Here is a 16,761-nt window from a genome sequence, read left to right as displayed (position 1 = left end):
CGAATCACGGCCGGTAGGTAGAGGTTTATGCCGATATGGCGAGTAATATTCAAGAGTTTTTTAAAACTGTTATTACAGCCTGTCTGACTCTTGAATCGACCGCGCGCAGAGCGACAAAGGAGAGGTTCATTAAGCCGTTCGTTCCTCTAGAAATCGCTGATTGTACGCAATTACGAGGCGAGCCGCTGATCGAAGAGCCTACGCCGTCGCGCTAATCGTTAATTTGGAGATGAAGACTTTTACTCCCCGATAGACCAATTAAAACTTTTGTCTATTTAGTCGTTTCGTGATATTGAAAAAATTGGATATTTCCCTGAAGCTTGTTGAATAATGCAAAATATGAAGTAATCATATATACATATATGCTTTAGTATTATTCAATCTTGATTTTAATGATTAATTCTTTCAAGGTAATTTGAAATTGATCTTCTTTTAAACTATTTCGAAAGCTCTCATTGCTGCAACTTTGATTTTAATTTTTAGTATTAAATCTCTTTTTTCTCTATTAAACAAAAGAGAAAAATTATGGAAAAATTTTAATTTGTTTTCAATAATTTTTATTGAATAATTATTAATAATATAGGAAAAATTCTCTCTCTCTCTCTCGTTTCTGATAAAAAAAATTAACTCGAATACAAAAGTCAAAAAAGAGATTAAAATATGCGTTAACTTATTAATAAAAAAAAATCATATATTTGTTGTGTAAAATAATACAGATTTAAAATGCAAGAAACTTATAAATCCAACAAGAAAAACATGGATGAGTAATAAATATTTCTAATATTAACGAAAGTGAATTAATCAGACAGCGTGAGACCTTCGACTTCCTGTTCCAGCCGACATCGCAAGTTTCTTTTAAGACAGCTGATGCTGATACAGTAGCAGGGTTTAATTTGCATAAGGTCTCGTATAGAGTGAACTAACTTGATCATTTTACCTTTCCGAGAGCAACATCGTTCCCCTTGCCCGAGTAATACGCAAGCTTTATAATTAGAAGGGGCTGTTTTCATGTAAATCTGTAATGGTAGCTGAAATATGTCTCGTGGATGTTTCATCCGGGATATCATGTTTTTTCGGTTTGTATTCTACACGAATATTTAGATGCGATCGGTAATTATGTAATAATTAATGTATAATAATTTGGTCTCTTCGCAATGATGACAAAGTACAATTTAAGAATTAGAGCAATTAAAGAATCTTTTTACATTTTTTTTTCTCTATTAGCAACCTTGATTTTCTCTTCTCTTTTCAATAATATTCTTTTTTTTAACAATATCAGCAAGTTTCATACAATGATAATTATTACACTCATATAATAATTAAATGCAAAAATATAAAATAATATAAATATTAAATAACTTTTTTCATGATTAATAGCTATATATTGATATTATGTAGAGAATAATGATTATTTTAACCGATTAGAGAAAATTGCAAAACTAAATAAAAATACAAAATAGGTACGAAGAAAAATATATGACGACGAGAAAAACATAGGGAAAGAAGGGCGTAACCTGGGAAATAAAGCGGCGGATAGGATACATCAGAACAAAACGGACTACCGGAATTTCTAATGAAGTGTGTGAACTTCAACCCGGTTTCGACGCATAACCTAATTAAGTCCGGAACGCGTATGCAAATTTTTTGCGCAGCGTGACGCGCCGCGCGCTGAAACCGACCCCCATCGTCTTATTCCCTTTCTCTTCTTTCTACTGTTGCGCTGCCTCAACGTGTTACAATACCGTCGACTTTGGCTTCGTATGCATTCGCAATTGTACGCGAATTCGACCGTTAATTAATTAGAAGTCTCTGCGGAGAAGGGGTTCGGTTGGAATACCGTTACAAGACCCGGACGTTCGCACAAACGAGTCAATAATTCACGGAGGAATTAAGCTTCTATATAGCCCAACCCTTTCGAGATTTTGTGCGCGATCTTTCGATGGAAACAGTTATTTAAGTTGAATTGAATGCATACATATACATGGAATATATAGATATTTTTATATATTTATCTACAAATTAATTGGACAATGATTCATAAAAAAATATATAATACAATCACTAACGCATTATGAATCATGGATATTTATGCAATTTTTTCTAATTTTTTTTTTATTTAGAATATAAAATATGACTTAATAATATTTTGTAGATAAATCATGTTTTTTTTACATTGCAAAAAATTTATCAACAATCATACAAAACATGTTCGAAAGTTTCCTTAATTTTTCAGTAAATAAAAAGAGATCTTTTTTTTATTTTATAAAATATAGTATAGCTCTCTATCAGAAGATATATTTCTCTCTTCCTCTTTCCGTAAAAAATGAGTACATTTTCGAATGAATTCCGTGCAAGACAAATCGTAGTAAAAAAGATTGACCTGTGCTTGACACAATGTCAATGGTCTTTTCAACTTCTGCCGCGGTACATTGGTGGCAACAGTGCAACCTGCCTATCCCACAGTGCAGTTGAATGCATCCAGTATCGACAATACATCCGAACCGTTCGATGGGGATGAATATCTATTGATTGGTGGTATGGGACGGCCCCTTAGGATCGCTTCTCGATGTAGATGTGTACCTGCTGCGGCTCCAAGCACATCCCATTCTACCTGCGAGTATGCGCCAAATTATCGTGTTCCGAATGGCACGTGTCACATGACAGGTATCCTGACACCAGCACGATGAAAGCTTTCAGTATCAGTAATTGTACTGTTAATTGCAGACTAGCAATTTGTATAACTTTCGATTTTGATTTTCTTGAGAACAATTTAAAACTATATATTATGATTACTTTCTTATACTTACATATTATATTCTATGTTTTTCAATTGAAAAATTATTTTTCTTTTTTTTTTTTAATTTACAAAATACATTATTGTATACATCTATATATATTTTTATAATTTATTAAATTAATAACAGATACTTTTCGCGCAATATTTTTATTATGGTATACTATATAATTTCTCTCTATTTTTTTCTATATTCTATAATATTATATAAAATATATTGAAAAATTTAAGTAATATTTAACATACAAATATTTTTATGTTTGATTTATTTAATACAATATTATATCTTAATATGTAATTAAATAAAATATGCATACATTTCCATTAAGTATAATTAAATAAATAAGAATCAAATTGTCTTACCGTGTACCTAATATTATTTTTAAATGAATTCAAATTATTATTGTTATTGTTAAATTAGATTTATATTTATATATTTAAAAAGAGTTGTGTTTTTAAATTTTCTTATTTCAGAGATATCGATTAATTTAAAATTTTCTTATTTCAGAGATAATTGCACTCGATTAATTTAAAATATTGATTAACTGTAACAATTATTTATTGAATGTGATATCTATAATTTATCACATATATGTCAGAATATTATTTCCGGCAAAGGGAAAATGATATAGATTACTGATATATAATACGCAACTGCAAGCACTTTTCACTTCATTATCATCTTAGAGCATATGGTAATAGATAACGGAAATTTTTTGGGTCACGCATAATGAACGTTTACCTTCGATCACACGCGTGAACGCAGCTGGGTCTATATCCATTATAGATCGGTAACTCGATATCGATGTATTTTCCTAACGCTCGGCAAACATTCGTGTAAAACAAGTTGGGTTACATCAGGTCAGAGGAAAGATCGACCTCGAAGAAAGCGATACGTTTATTACGGAGGATCAATTTTAAGCATATTACTTTTTTTTGGTAATTTATTTTACTCATATAATAGTGTATAAATAAGACATATATATGTGATAAATTATAGATAATCAATATTTAATCAATATTTTAATTGCTACAGTTAATTAATATTTTAAATCAATCAGTGCAATTGATCGATATCTCTGAAATAACATATATTTAAAAACACAGCTTTTTTTAAATATATATAAATATAAATCTCTAATTTTTAAAAATAACAATAATTTGAATTCATTTAAAAATTATATTAGCCGCAGGATAAGACAATTTGTTTTTTACGATTAACTAAGTACCTTATTCAATTTGTTACATAAGATATATGTGTGAATTGAACGGCCACTTAAAACAGACATTAAAAAACACTCTTAATAACGTATGCGCATATTAAACTCTGACAACGCACATCTCGCGATAAGACGACATGTGAACCCGCGTCTCGCAGTATTTTAATGAAACCTTAAAACGCGTATCGAGTATCAGTCGCCTCGGGGAGATCCCGAGATGGATCGCAGAAGCAGAAAAGGACGAAGGCCCCTTGCATCCGGATACGTTCCTATCCTGTCGCTCGTACGTCAACCCTCGTTGTTTTTTTGCCGCGCTCTTAATAATTGATCATCTGATTACGATACATTATACCCTCCCTACTTCGTTCCTGCTTCAGCGTACTGTCGGAGGGCATTATTCCTGCACCGAGAAAAGTAGTATCGGGACAGATAGAGATAAAGAGAGAGAGAGAGGCAGCAGGCGAGAGAGGGAAACTTTTTCTTCCCGCCGCGCCCGGTGACGGACGGCCATTTGCATATAGGCCCCCTTATCGACAAACACACCGGGGGCGCCCTTCGTAATGAGGGCCCCTTCCCTTCATTCTCGACGTCCCTCTTTCCTTTATTTTTTCAACGTGGACCGCCATTGTCCGTTAACTCATTCGTCGGGACAGTGTGGACCAGTAGTATCTCACTTCCTCTTCCTCGTTACTCTTGTCTCTCTTCTCCTTTCTGTCTCTCCCTTTCTCCCTCTTTTTCTTGCTCGTATTCCTTTTGCTCTCATTGTACGAGGACGTAGGTTGTGTAAAAAAAAGGGAGGAGTGGTGGAAAATAACAAAACTGGTCGGTCACATGTCGAAAAATATGAATCGTAGAGATAGAGGCAGACGCGTTGGCGCTAGTCTCTCGTGACATCTGCTTCCTGAAATAGGTATAAAAAAAGAGTCTACAAAGAGTTCTCGCGATCGTTTTTGCAGCCGTATATAATTGTAGCCGTGACAGCACGCAAATAATATCCTGCCGCTTGATTGTTTCGTCTAGAAATAATCATTAGTAATAAAAGACGCAAGAAAAAATATTTCCTACATGTAGTAAATTATGATCTATCATTCGAATTTTTTTATTTTTGCTTTTATTCTCAGCAAAATCTTAAAAAATATATAATAATAACACGCAAAAATTCGATGAACCATAAATTATTACATTTAATGTAGATATTTCTTTAAAATGTTATAGTTATTATTTATCATAATTTTTTAGTTTTAATGTTAAATGTTTCGATAAAAACAAATTTAAAATAAATTTGTATTATAATAAAATTTAATTGAAATTCTCTAAGTAAAAAATAAGTCGTCTATCGATTATCAAAGATTATTTATTATAAATTCTTACATAAAATAACTTTAATTAGATTTCTTTCAAAATTTTCTTGGTGTGTTAAGAAAAATTTATTAATAATTTTTTTACATAAATATGTGTGCAAAGAGCTTCATTAAAATTAACTACAAATATATTTACCAGTATGATAACTGTTGTATAAAAATATAGTCTAAAACTAACAATAAATAATTACATAAACCTTATAATTAATCATCGATGTTAACAGGTCTTCTGATGTAATACACCTGGCATTTTAAAAATCAAAAATTCACGATTATCTGCAGCTTTCAAGTATCTTATATAAATGACGGGCATTAAATTTGAATTACGCGAAGGGAATCATAGGTCTATATGTGAACCTAGTAATTTCTTTCAAACTCGAGATCCTTAATGGATTGCACTAACGATATGATTTGAAAAATCGCTTTTCGAGATTGAATGTTTACGAACATTCGTTGTGTCGTTTTAATATATTCCTGTGATGAGTGTAATAAATCATTGGTAATTACATCTATCAACGATGCTTAAACATTATCAATCATATTTCATCTCTTTCCCAAGGTTTTAATAAAATGTTTTGCTAAAACTATTGTGTAACACAATGTGTAACACAAAGATGATCAATAATATACTCAATTTCATATGTCATTTACATTTCATAATAATAAGCAATGGTTCCATTTTACGTTTTATTTATATATCTTTAAGTGAATTATATTTTTTAAATTATATTTTAATAGATTTTATCTTTGTCTCAAAATATTGAATGCATTTGAATTCACTACATAAAAAGAAAACAAAAAGAAAAGAATATCTTTTCAATTCTCGAGAAAATATATTAAATAAACAAAATGACATTCTGTTTATAATTCTCTAGACTTAGAGAATATATTTTTTCTGTAGATTCTTTTTTCTTGGATTACTATATGAACATAGATATATGATACATTAATTATAATTTATTATAATTATAAAAATGTATATTGTATTTTTCAAATATAGTGAAATAACATATAATGACATTTTATTATTCTTAATACAATATCCATATTTCTAACTACTGTGTTTGCTATAATCAAACTATGCTAATAATAAATAACTTTGTGGCGCCAGAAGATACAGTTACTTCTCTGTAACTGTATTATTTGCAACGTTATTTACATAGTTGTTCGCGCAAAGACGCAAGACCGTCCATGCTTTTTCGAGATCGATCGTTACCAGTATTATTACCCAACTGTCAGGATAATCTGCGATGGGAATCACGAGCTGTGATAGATAGATACGAAGAAGCGGGCTCACGTGTGCCTGACCTGGAGGCGGCTAGGGCAGGTGCGACTTTCAGGAGAATAATTAATATTCAGCGAGGAAAAAGTGGGCGAGAAAGGCCGACGATGGCCTTCTCTTATAAACAGTTGACGCGTTAGCGACTGAAACGCGCCGCTTGCTAGCCACGCACCTGGTTCTACTGGCTCGTATAAAGAGAAACTAAAAAGGCAAGAACACATCTTCTCTCTCAGAGCAATTACGCCCATTATGGACGGACGTTCGGTTACCGTGATCACCTAACCTGAGACCGCTTAACTTAATTTGAAAATTATGCGCTCGGCTGTGCATCAGTGGTGAAATGATACGGCGTGGAGGACCTGCATGCGTTTCCGTTATTAATACCGGAGATGTCCCCTCGCCTTCTGGTGCATCGACTAATTTATGGCGGAGCGCTTTATATAGTACTTTGTGTAAAGAACATCGATCTGCTCTTATCAAAGTCTGCATCGATAAACGTGACTATATTTACGAAAACGTTTACTAATTTCTCCATTCAGTATCGATGAAAATTTCTCCTTTTTTTGCTAATTTTGTAGAATAAATAGTCATAAAAAAAATTTTTAATATACATTATTTTACATACATATTTCATACAACATTTTTGAATTTCTAGTATTCAATAATAATTGAATATTAAAGACTATAATATTTGAATATTGAGTTAAAATTTTTTTAAATTGAAAGAAACACGAAATTTTATTATAATCTATTTTTTTAACTTAATTTATCGCGATATTTAGGATTCCCGGTCCACGAAATACTATAATAATTATAATCTACGCAGGTTTTGCGGTATGATCAAAACTGTCCCACTACGGGACAAGTTTGTGACTTGCCATCGCGATTCCCGCATCGTCATCCTCAATGATATCATTATCGGTAATCTAAATAAAAAAAACAAAAAAAAAACAGATGATCGGCCGCTGCTTGTCAACGGAGGTATCGTTCGATCGTGCCGCACCAGGAATTGCAGCTGCAGAAAACGAGGAAAACTTGTGATCAGATAAGAGTAAAAGCAGAGGGCGGTATAAGGGAGTCACGGAGGGAGGGAGATAAAGAGCGCTCGTGGAGAGGAACGGAGAAGTACAAATTACGAGCACCCGGAACCGTTCTTGTGGCCGTGTTAACTTTCGTCGCGTGCCTTCAGGAAATACCTCAACTTTTGCAGCCACGTGCTATCGTTGGGGCATTATAAACTTTCCATCGTTCACCTTTGTCCTCCGTCTACCTTAGCCCTTCCTTGCGCGCGCGTTTATGATGAAGTTTATAAATTATCTGTGTAATCACTTTTTTCAAAGACGTTTTTTATCATTGAGGAAATTTTTTTTCTCTTTTTTGTAGGTGCTTAATATTCCACAACATTAAGCTTATTTGAGTGATTTTAGCTGCAATAATTGCTCTCGCATTATTATATGATCAATATTTAATAAAAATATTATAATTGGATTGATAAATTTATACATATATATACACACGTACATACATACATATCTTGTAAATGTACGTATCGAAATTTATTATTGCTTCTTTTTTGCAATGCAGATTGATTATCTCAATATGCACTATGCGTGATTTTATATCAATGAGGATACGTCATTGAACAAAAATTAATATGCAATTTGACGATTCCAATATTGAAGTAATTAATAATATGTGAATAATTTTACTCGTTATTTAATGCAAATTTAATATCATTGTTTTTGAAGAAATATATTTTTATTGAATTTGCAATATTGTGTAAAAATTGAATATAATATTTCTAATACGTTTTTTTATATATATTACACGTATTTATTTAATTAAATTCTGCTTAAAAAAGTAGACTTTTCACATCATGTTTTTTCTACTTGTAAGATTTAATTGCGATAACTTATAGTTCTACTCTTAGTCATGTAAATACATTGCAATTTCAGGTACGAAGCTGTAAATCGTCTTTTTCAAGAAGTAACGAGCGTCTATAGAGACTCGGAGATCGATTGGATGCTAGTATACAATGCAGGCTGCACTATAGATGATACGATTCTACCCGAGCACGTGACAGAGCCCAATGATCTCGATCGCTTGATTAATGGGACATTTAGACTGTTTCTGACGGCTCTTCCCACACCTCCAACAATTGTCACCATAGCTAGGTAAGTCATTTCATCAAAAAACTAAATGTATTAAATAAATTATTTTTTATTTTTCCAATGAAACAATGTATATGATGTACCAAAGAAAATATAGAACGCGATAATAATATGTATTCTTTAATAAATCTTTATAATCTTTATAATCTTCTTTATTGATTAAGTATAGATTGATTTACAATGACGTGATTCTGAAATTATAAATATATTTATAAATGTGAAACAAATTTTATATTTCTTGAGAGCAATATTATATAACTTTTTTAATTATATTAAGAAATTATTATAATTAATAAAATCGTGTTAATATTTGAATTGTTACATCATATTACACTGTAAAACTGTAAAATGATATCGTATGAATAATACGAGTTAAATATAATTGCTCGTAAAAATTGTGGTAAAAGGTTTGTATAGGTATCTTAAAGGGGTGAAAGGTTTAAATTAACAATCGCAGTAGGCTTCATGCATATACTGATTAAATGCTTGGCTCGTACAAATTGATTTTAATGTACGGTTTCAACGGCTGAAATTATATTGTCTCGTTTTTACACGCGCGAAACCGAAGCCCGCAATACCGCAGATGGCGTAGAAGAAGATGCTGGGAGGGCACACGAAATAGAGAAGAAGGGTGGCTTACAGAAGCGACACGGCGGGGCTGTCCAAGGGGTGGGTTTAGGATCGTGGATATACCGTTAAGCCCCACCCTCCAGATGGGTTTCACATAGGGGTGCACAAAATCAAACCATCCAACTTTCGCATATCATAGCTAGATGTCCCTGCTTCCGATTTCCGAAATAGATGTTGCATGTTTCTTCCTATCTCAGCTTTATTTCGTCCTTTTCTAAACATTAAAGCGAATAGCACGACGATATTTCTCTCGAGATTTCAAAATAATTGAGTAAATGAATATAACATCTCGTGTAATTTTGTTGTAAACAGAATCCCTGAACGCGAACTTATTTGTAGAATAATAATATAATGATTTTCTTGATGTTTATGAAGGCCTTGATATGTGCAAGTATTATTTAAAAAACATGTAGAAAATTGTGACTAAAATTCGTTGAGGTACATATGAATTTATTATGTAATTATATGATAATATATAAATATAAATAGATGATGAGAGAACTGTCTCAACATACGACAAAAATGTAAACATTGACGTAAAATTGTACATTTGGATAAATTAAGAAGCACAAACATAAGTACTTATAAATTTATTGAACTGCTTTTTAAGAATTCCATAAAATTTAACGAAAATATCTTACTCTTAAAATAAAATAAATGCTAAAAATAATTTATCGTAAAAAATTCAGACCAGCAACAAGAGAAAAATGAGAAAAATGTGTATATATTTTACTAAATATTACTTCTTTACATCATGTTATTGTATATCTTCCATTTTTCTTGAAAAATATATATTTTTATTTCAACATACATAATTAATCCTACATATGTATATAAAAGAAGCAACAAACTTTTGAAATAATGTTGTGAGTGGTAACTTGGCGCCATCTCGTGATAAATGTCCGGAGATTCTGCTCAAACTTCCGGCGGAGACTTAAAAAAATCGATTCTACCCCATTCGACGTATTGCCACCCCTTGCTGTCCCCAACTCTCATTTCAGCACATTAGTTTCCGGGGGAGACGCGGTAACGCCGCCGGATATCGCCTCTGGACAGTTTGCAGTTTCTCTCGTAGTTTGCCAAACGGCGATTAAGCGATCAGAGACAAAAATTGACGAGGGCGAAATGGAAAACAAAAGAAACATTGAATCGCTAGGAAAGTGAAACTGATGAAAGTAGAAAAATTAATGGTCGTGGAAAGAAAAATAAGACCAAGAATAAATGAGAGTGCGATTCTTTTAACTACTCACTTTATTATGATTAACATTTTTCTTTTTTTTTTCCTTTTTTTATCCTGACTGCACTGGCAATTAATTGCTTAACATTATTATACAAATCCTTTATTTCTTTAGCTCTTTTTTTCAATAAATCGAAGTTTATTATATTTAATATAAAAGAAAATTGTAATTTGATGAAAAATGTATGAAAAGGAGAAGTTAAATAAAGTGATTTGGAATATAATGACATATTATTAACATGAGTAGATATCTTAAATCTTATTTCTAGAAAGAAAGAGAGAGAGCTATATTTATTAGTATAGATGTTTTTCTCTCTCTCTCTCTCCTCTTTCTTCCTTTCTCTATCTCTCTCTCTTTCTTTCTTAGCTATATTTCTTAGCTATATAGCCTTAAATAACTTGATAATATTTCTTGTCTTACAGATCTAGCGAGGATGATTATACTCCTCTCGAAAACGTCGATCAAATTCAAGTTGACGTTCTCGATCAACTTCGCGAACGACTGGGACCGGAAATAGATGTTAAATTGATTTATCAAGAAAATGAGGAACAACAGTAAGTCTTAAAAAGGAATGTATCTCGTATACTATTATCTTAAAATTATAATTTGTCAAACAAAAGTATATTCATACCAATATGGACATTTTATACAATTATAATTATGTAAGCGTATGTCACTTTGCATACAGGAATAATAATATTATATCAATTAATTATAAATAAAAAATCGATAGGTAGATGTTGTCGCTCATTATTCAATGAGTAAAAAAATTCCAAGATATAATACTATATTTAATACAAAAGAAAAGTTGTATGAAAAGAATGTATGAAAAGGAAAAGTTACAATAAAGATATCACTTCAGAATATATAATAGCATACTATTACATGAAGATATCTTAAATCTTATTTCTAAAAATCAAATAAGCATAGCTGTTTCTCTTTAGACACTATTCTATATTTTTCTCGCGCGATCGCACATTCTCGATGTCCCTCGTAGTAACTACGACATCTCAGACGGCTCGTATTATTCGAAGCGCGTCGCGTGAATCTCTCGGAGATCTGAAGAGATCGTAAGGCAGACACGAGAAGAAGGGACGTGGCGAGTCTTTGATCGCGCGGCGGCGATTTACATAGGATCGGTGCCACTGGTCCACTGGTGGAACGCGAATACAATACCGATATGCGAAGCTTGTCGCTTCTTTTTTGCAACGAAAGTGCCCCCTACCCCCTTGTTGTCGATCCTCGTACCACCAGTCTCGGATTTGCATACCTTGGGCCAGTTTCCCACACGTCTCAACAGCTTCCGTCTCGTCTCGATCCCTCCTCTCTCACTTTGCATCTCTCGCTCTCCTTCTCGTCCCTGCCTACCTCTTCGACGTTTCCGCGCAACCCTTTCAACTGCCGACGAAGACAAAAACGCGGGAGTACCTCCAAAAAAACCTCAACATCTTCCTTCTCCCACGACGATGACGTTTCCTGGCGAGACGGCTCGCAAGACCTGTCTATTGTGGACACGACACAACGAATTCGGAATAGATGTTTTTTTTTTTTTTTTTGCGTATACGCCAGTTTGAAGTGATTGACGGAAGCGGAAGACATAAGCACGTATATCTCGCTCCCCCAGATCTGGATCCTTATTAAACATATGATTTTAAAATGTATTAATGAATATCATTAGAATCATATAATTTTCTATATATGTAACTTTTTAACCAGTGACAAAGTTGATAACATGCGTTGAACTTTGGAAAGATTCTTAATAATTTTTCAAGAAAATATGGAGATATAAAAAAAAATTTTTTTCTTTGAATGAATCAATAATGGAAACCTTCCGCAAAATAAAAATAATACAACATAACGAATATAATAAAAAATGCAATATAACGTTAATTTTTTTATTTTTGCATGATATATTTTATCTTATTTTCTATTCTTATTTTATTATTTAATTTCTTTTATAATAGTCATATATGAAGAATAACATAGATACACATCAAGATATTAATCGAGAAATATTAATACAAAAAAATTAGAATAACTTCTCGATTAATATTCGTTCTGCTTTATTACTTTTTGTCGTAAATTAGACAAAAGTCTCAGTCCACAAATTGGCGGAAATTTTATTAGCATTCGCAGCATCCCATTTTGTGCGGCCAAATGCATATATATGTATATCCCGTGACTTTATACAATATGTCTTAGAATAATAGAATTAATTGCTTGTGTACGTACTCTGGAAAAAAACTTTTCAGGTACTTTAAATTATAAAGATTTTGAATTATAGAGATGTTAAGCTACAGGGACTATAATTTATTCGTACAAATCCTTTTGTTCTTTTTCCTTAACGATGATTAAAAATTCTTTTTTTTTGATACGACAATACGAAAAATTTGTAAACATTTCGAACGCTTCATATTTAGACAGCTTTCGGTTTTTGTCCGACACGACGAACGGTAACGCCGGAATAAACGAGGAAGGCGAATGCGGAAGTGTGGTCGCGCGACTAAGGGGCGAACGTTAAGGGATAACCACAAGAAGAGAGGAGAAAGAGAGAGTTTACGAGTCACTAACCTCCCGAGTAATGATTGTCGTTAACCGCTGCGTCGTGCGGCCTCACTCGGCCCGCAGTCGAGACTTTTGTATGCTAATGACAGGGTGGTCCGATTTCATCCTACGGCCAAGGCAAAAAAAATCTTGGGGGTCAACAGACCCGTCGTTAGCCCGAGTTTTAAGTCTCCCTCGAGCGCCATTGACCTCGAATTAAAAACCGGGTGCAACCATCCGCCTCGCTCGGAAATTTTACAACGGGACTCCTCGTAATGTAACACCTCCACTTATTTACTCTTGCATCTTGCACTTTTTCTCGCCGACATATGATCATCTCGGACGGTAGATCTTACGAAGAAAAGATACGGTATAAAGGCGCTAATTGTTACTTTTACAAATGTGCTACTTTAAGAAATGTGTCCCTTCAAGGGATACGAATTTCTGTTATATATATATCATACTATGCTTACTTGATTGAGAAACTCAAGATATATTCTTTAGAGAAGAGAATATAGAGATAAATACGTGAATTTATTTAATCTTTATTTAATAAACGGAAATCTGCCTCAAGTGCACAGTAATTATTAAATGAATTTATTATGAATAAAATACAATATAACAATATACAAATAGAACAATAAACTAAAATACAAAATAACAATATGCAATATATAATACATATATAAAAAGATGATATATCTTTCAGCAACAAAAACTAAATAACACTTTATAACACTTATATTACTTACATTACTTAGAACGTATCAAGTATTGAAAATTAAGATCTAGATCTTTATATTAAGCATATTTATGAGAAAAATAAAATACAAAGAATACATACAAAAGAATATATATATTATACAGTTTTAAATGGTAACATTGTAGAAGTCATTATGACTAAATATTTTATGTAGATTGCAAAATTTAATTGCCAAACGGTTAAAATTTTAAGCTCGTGATAATTGAATAATGGAAAATTAATTTTTTGAAATTTTTATTAATATTTTTGTCATCCGAATTACAGTGCCGCAAATGTAAATATTGTTTTTTAGCGCGCAGACTCTTTATAATTCGCAATTTTCTTTTCTCTCTCACGGTCGTTCGCATTTCATTCATCCAGGTGACACCGTGTCAGTGGGTTCTAAGGGAATTATTCAAAACCAGCCCTGACTGGCAAAAGTGCAGCCGTCCCTGGAACTGTAATCCCATACCCGTATCTGATCTGCATAAAAGAGTAAAAAAAAAACACTGCGCGGGAAAAAACAAAAGCGCGATGAAATTTGTTTGATAGACTTTTTGTAAAATATAAAATAATATAAAATGAAACTACACACACATATATGACATATATGTGTGCATTTTTTATTAAATTATTTAAAAAGTATGAAATTGATGAAAAGTTAGTTTTTTTAAATTGTCAAAAAAAATCCAAAGTTCATAACGAAATTTGAAATTTTCTAAATATTTTATACATTTGACACATTACTTTTAATTGACGTAAATAATCTACAATTGCGCCTCTTATCATAGGATTTCATTATTATTACTTGCCGCAAGAAATGAAACAAGCTGCTCATATTCAACAGTCGGATGTCGATTAGAAAATCTCGGCGACATCCGATTTTTCCCGCGAAGTTGAAGAAGTAGCAGCGCGATCGTCCCTTCAACATACCTACGCGATTATGCGCGTGACGAAAGAGATCTTGAAGCGAGTATGCTAATGCATGGCGGTATAATGCGAGGCCGATTCGCCGTGGCAAAGCCAATTATGGCGCGGAGACCCATCGTGCCCGAGAGAGGTACTCCGTTTTGCACATAGCTTGTCCCCGAAAAATATCGCTCTTTCTCCGTTTCTCTCGACACAATTGCGACACAAACGTGAACGGCGAACGAGATGAGAGAAGGAACGAGAGAAGAGGGCCGCATAGACAACGCCATAGGCGGAGGCCTGCATCGGTGGCCATTGTTCGAAAGCGCTATTTGTATTTATTTGGGTCCTTTGTTCGAGCCTTGAGAGATTCATGGGGCGGAAGGTGGGGCGAGAGAGAGAGATGAGAGAATTTATTCGGAGAACAAGGCAAAGGGTGAGAGAGGTCCACTAGTCGTTACGGAACTATTCTACGTTTCGGTTGAGAAAAAAAATACTCGGCGCGAAGAGGCAGCAAGTTTCGGTCTGTATCATTAATAGATTTATTCCGCGAACTAGAAGAAAAATATATAAAACTAGAAGAACAATACTCTAACCAAGTAGCAAATTATTTCTTTCTTTCTATAGTTTTATGTAGTATTATGTGATTTGATATTCGTATATTTTTCCACTGCATGATCTGAATAATGTAGGCTATCATATAATTTTTACACACGAGTTCTTTTAAAAAATTGACAGATCAAAGCTTCGTGCAAAAAAAAGAGCGATAATTGCGGGCGACATTTCTTGAAACATTATATAAAAAAGCATCGTGACACGAAGTTATAAAAGTACAAGTAGAGACCAAGTTAAAAAGTACTTGTTTTGCAAAGAACTAAGTTATAATTATCGCAAGTTGTTGCAACATAATTGCAAATATGATAAAAGTAAAACAGCGATTAATCGTATAAAAGTAAAACAGCAATAAATAGTATATATAATACTATTGTTTATGTTAAAAGCAACATTTTCAATCGATATAATCTTTCTCCAACATCAATAATAGAACAAGTTTTAATGACTCGATCTTATATCGAAAATTTTGAATTTGTTTGCGTCTTTATAACATTTTAAATTCATTTCTACTGTACAATTGCACCGTATATTCTATAATTTTTATAACGTTCAATCGAGAGGAAGTTTCAAGAGCGAACTTCACATGTGGTCGAAGGTGGGCCGACCGGATTCGAACATCCAATTGCGAAAATGCGTTCGTCCCGTCGGTGGGGAAACTTCGCGTGCTCGTTGGTGTAGTGTGCGAAAGAGATGGTCCGATGTGTGATGCGTGTGTGTGTGAATGCATCTCGTGCAGCGGATGCAACTGCGAGTGGTCAGTAGCTCGCAAACCGAGTGACCGCTTCGTGCATCTCTCGTCGTGTTCTGGTGTGAAAGTGGCGCGCGAGGAAAAAAAAAGTAAGCTCTCGCGTCGCATCATAAACTTTTTTAATTGCATTTTGCTCGAAATGTTTCTCGGGTAAAAATTCATCAGTGACAGATGGACCTTTTGAATGTACAGATGTGAAAATAATCGGTCTACGCGTGAGTTGCAAACGAAGTGTCATGATATAGATTCAAAGTCAAACATATAACATCGGTGATATCAAGGAAAAATTAATTAATTTGACACTATGTGATATGATTATATTGTATTAGGACAATGGGTTTAATCTCTCAAGTAACATGTGAAATATTTAAGTGTCTCGTGTTTATTGATATTTAAAAATTAAGTGAAATGCTGTGAAAAGTTTTTTCATCCCAGTAAATTTAAAAATATACATAATAACATATATATAATGATAACCATATATTATTATATACTATATATGCATAC

At 33.0% G+C, this 16,761-nt stretch overlaps 1 protein-coding gene across 1 annotated transcript in view; it reads left to right on the top strand.

Moving 5' to 3' along the window:
* Mesr6 (misexpression suppressor of ras 6) overlaps positions 1-11,557 on the top strand; it is a 582,772-nt gene extending 571,215 nt beyond the window's left edge. Inside the window, exons 7-8 of the mRNA XM_083100613.1 lie at positions 8,613-8,831; positions 11,119-11,557. Coding sequence (XP_082956739.1) covers positions 8,613-8,831; positions 11,119-11,254 — 355 coding nt within the window. The 3' untranslated portion in view covers positions 11,255-11,557. The remainder of the gene's footprint in view (positions 1-8,612; positions 8,832-11,118) is intronic.
* Positions 11,558-16,761: the final 5,204 nt, after the last annotated feature.

This window comes from Camponotus vicinus, unplaced genomic scaffold (assembly GCF_025532165.1).
Source record: "Camponotus vicinus isolate PSW18456_S1 unplaced genomic scaffold, iyCamVici1.0 SCAF_5, whole genome shotgun sequence".
Classification (NCBI taxonomy): domain Eukaryota; kingdom Metazoa; phylum Arthropoda; class Insecta; order Hymenoptera; family Formicidae; genus Camponotus; species Camponotus vicinus.
The sequence above is the reverse complement of the archived record's forward strand: the minus strand, read 5'-3'. Positions and strand labels throughout refer to the sequence as shown.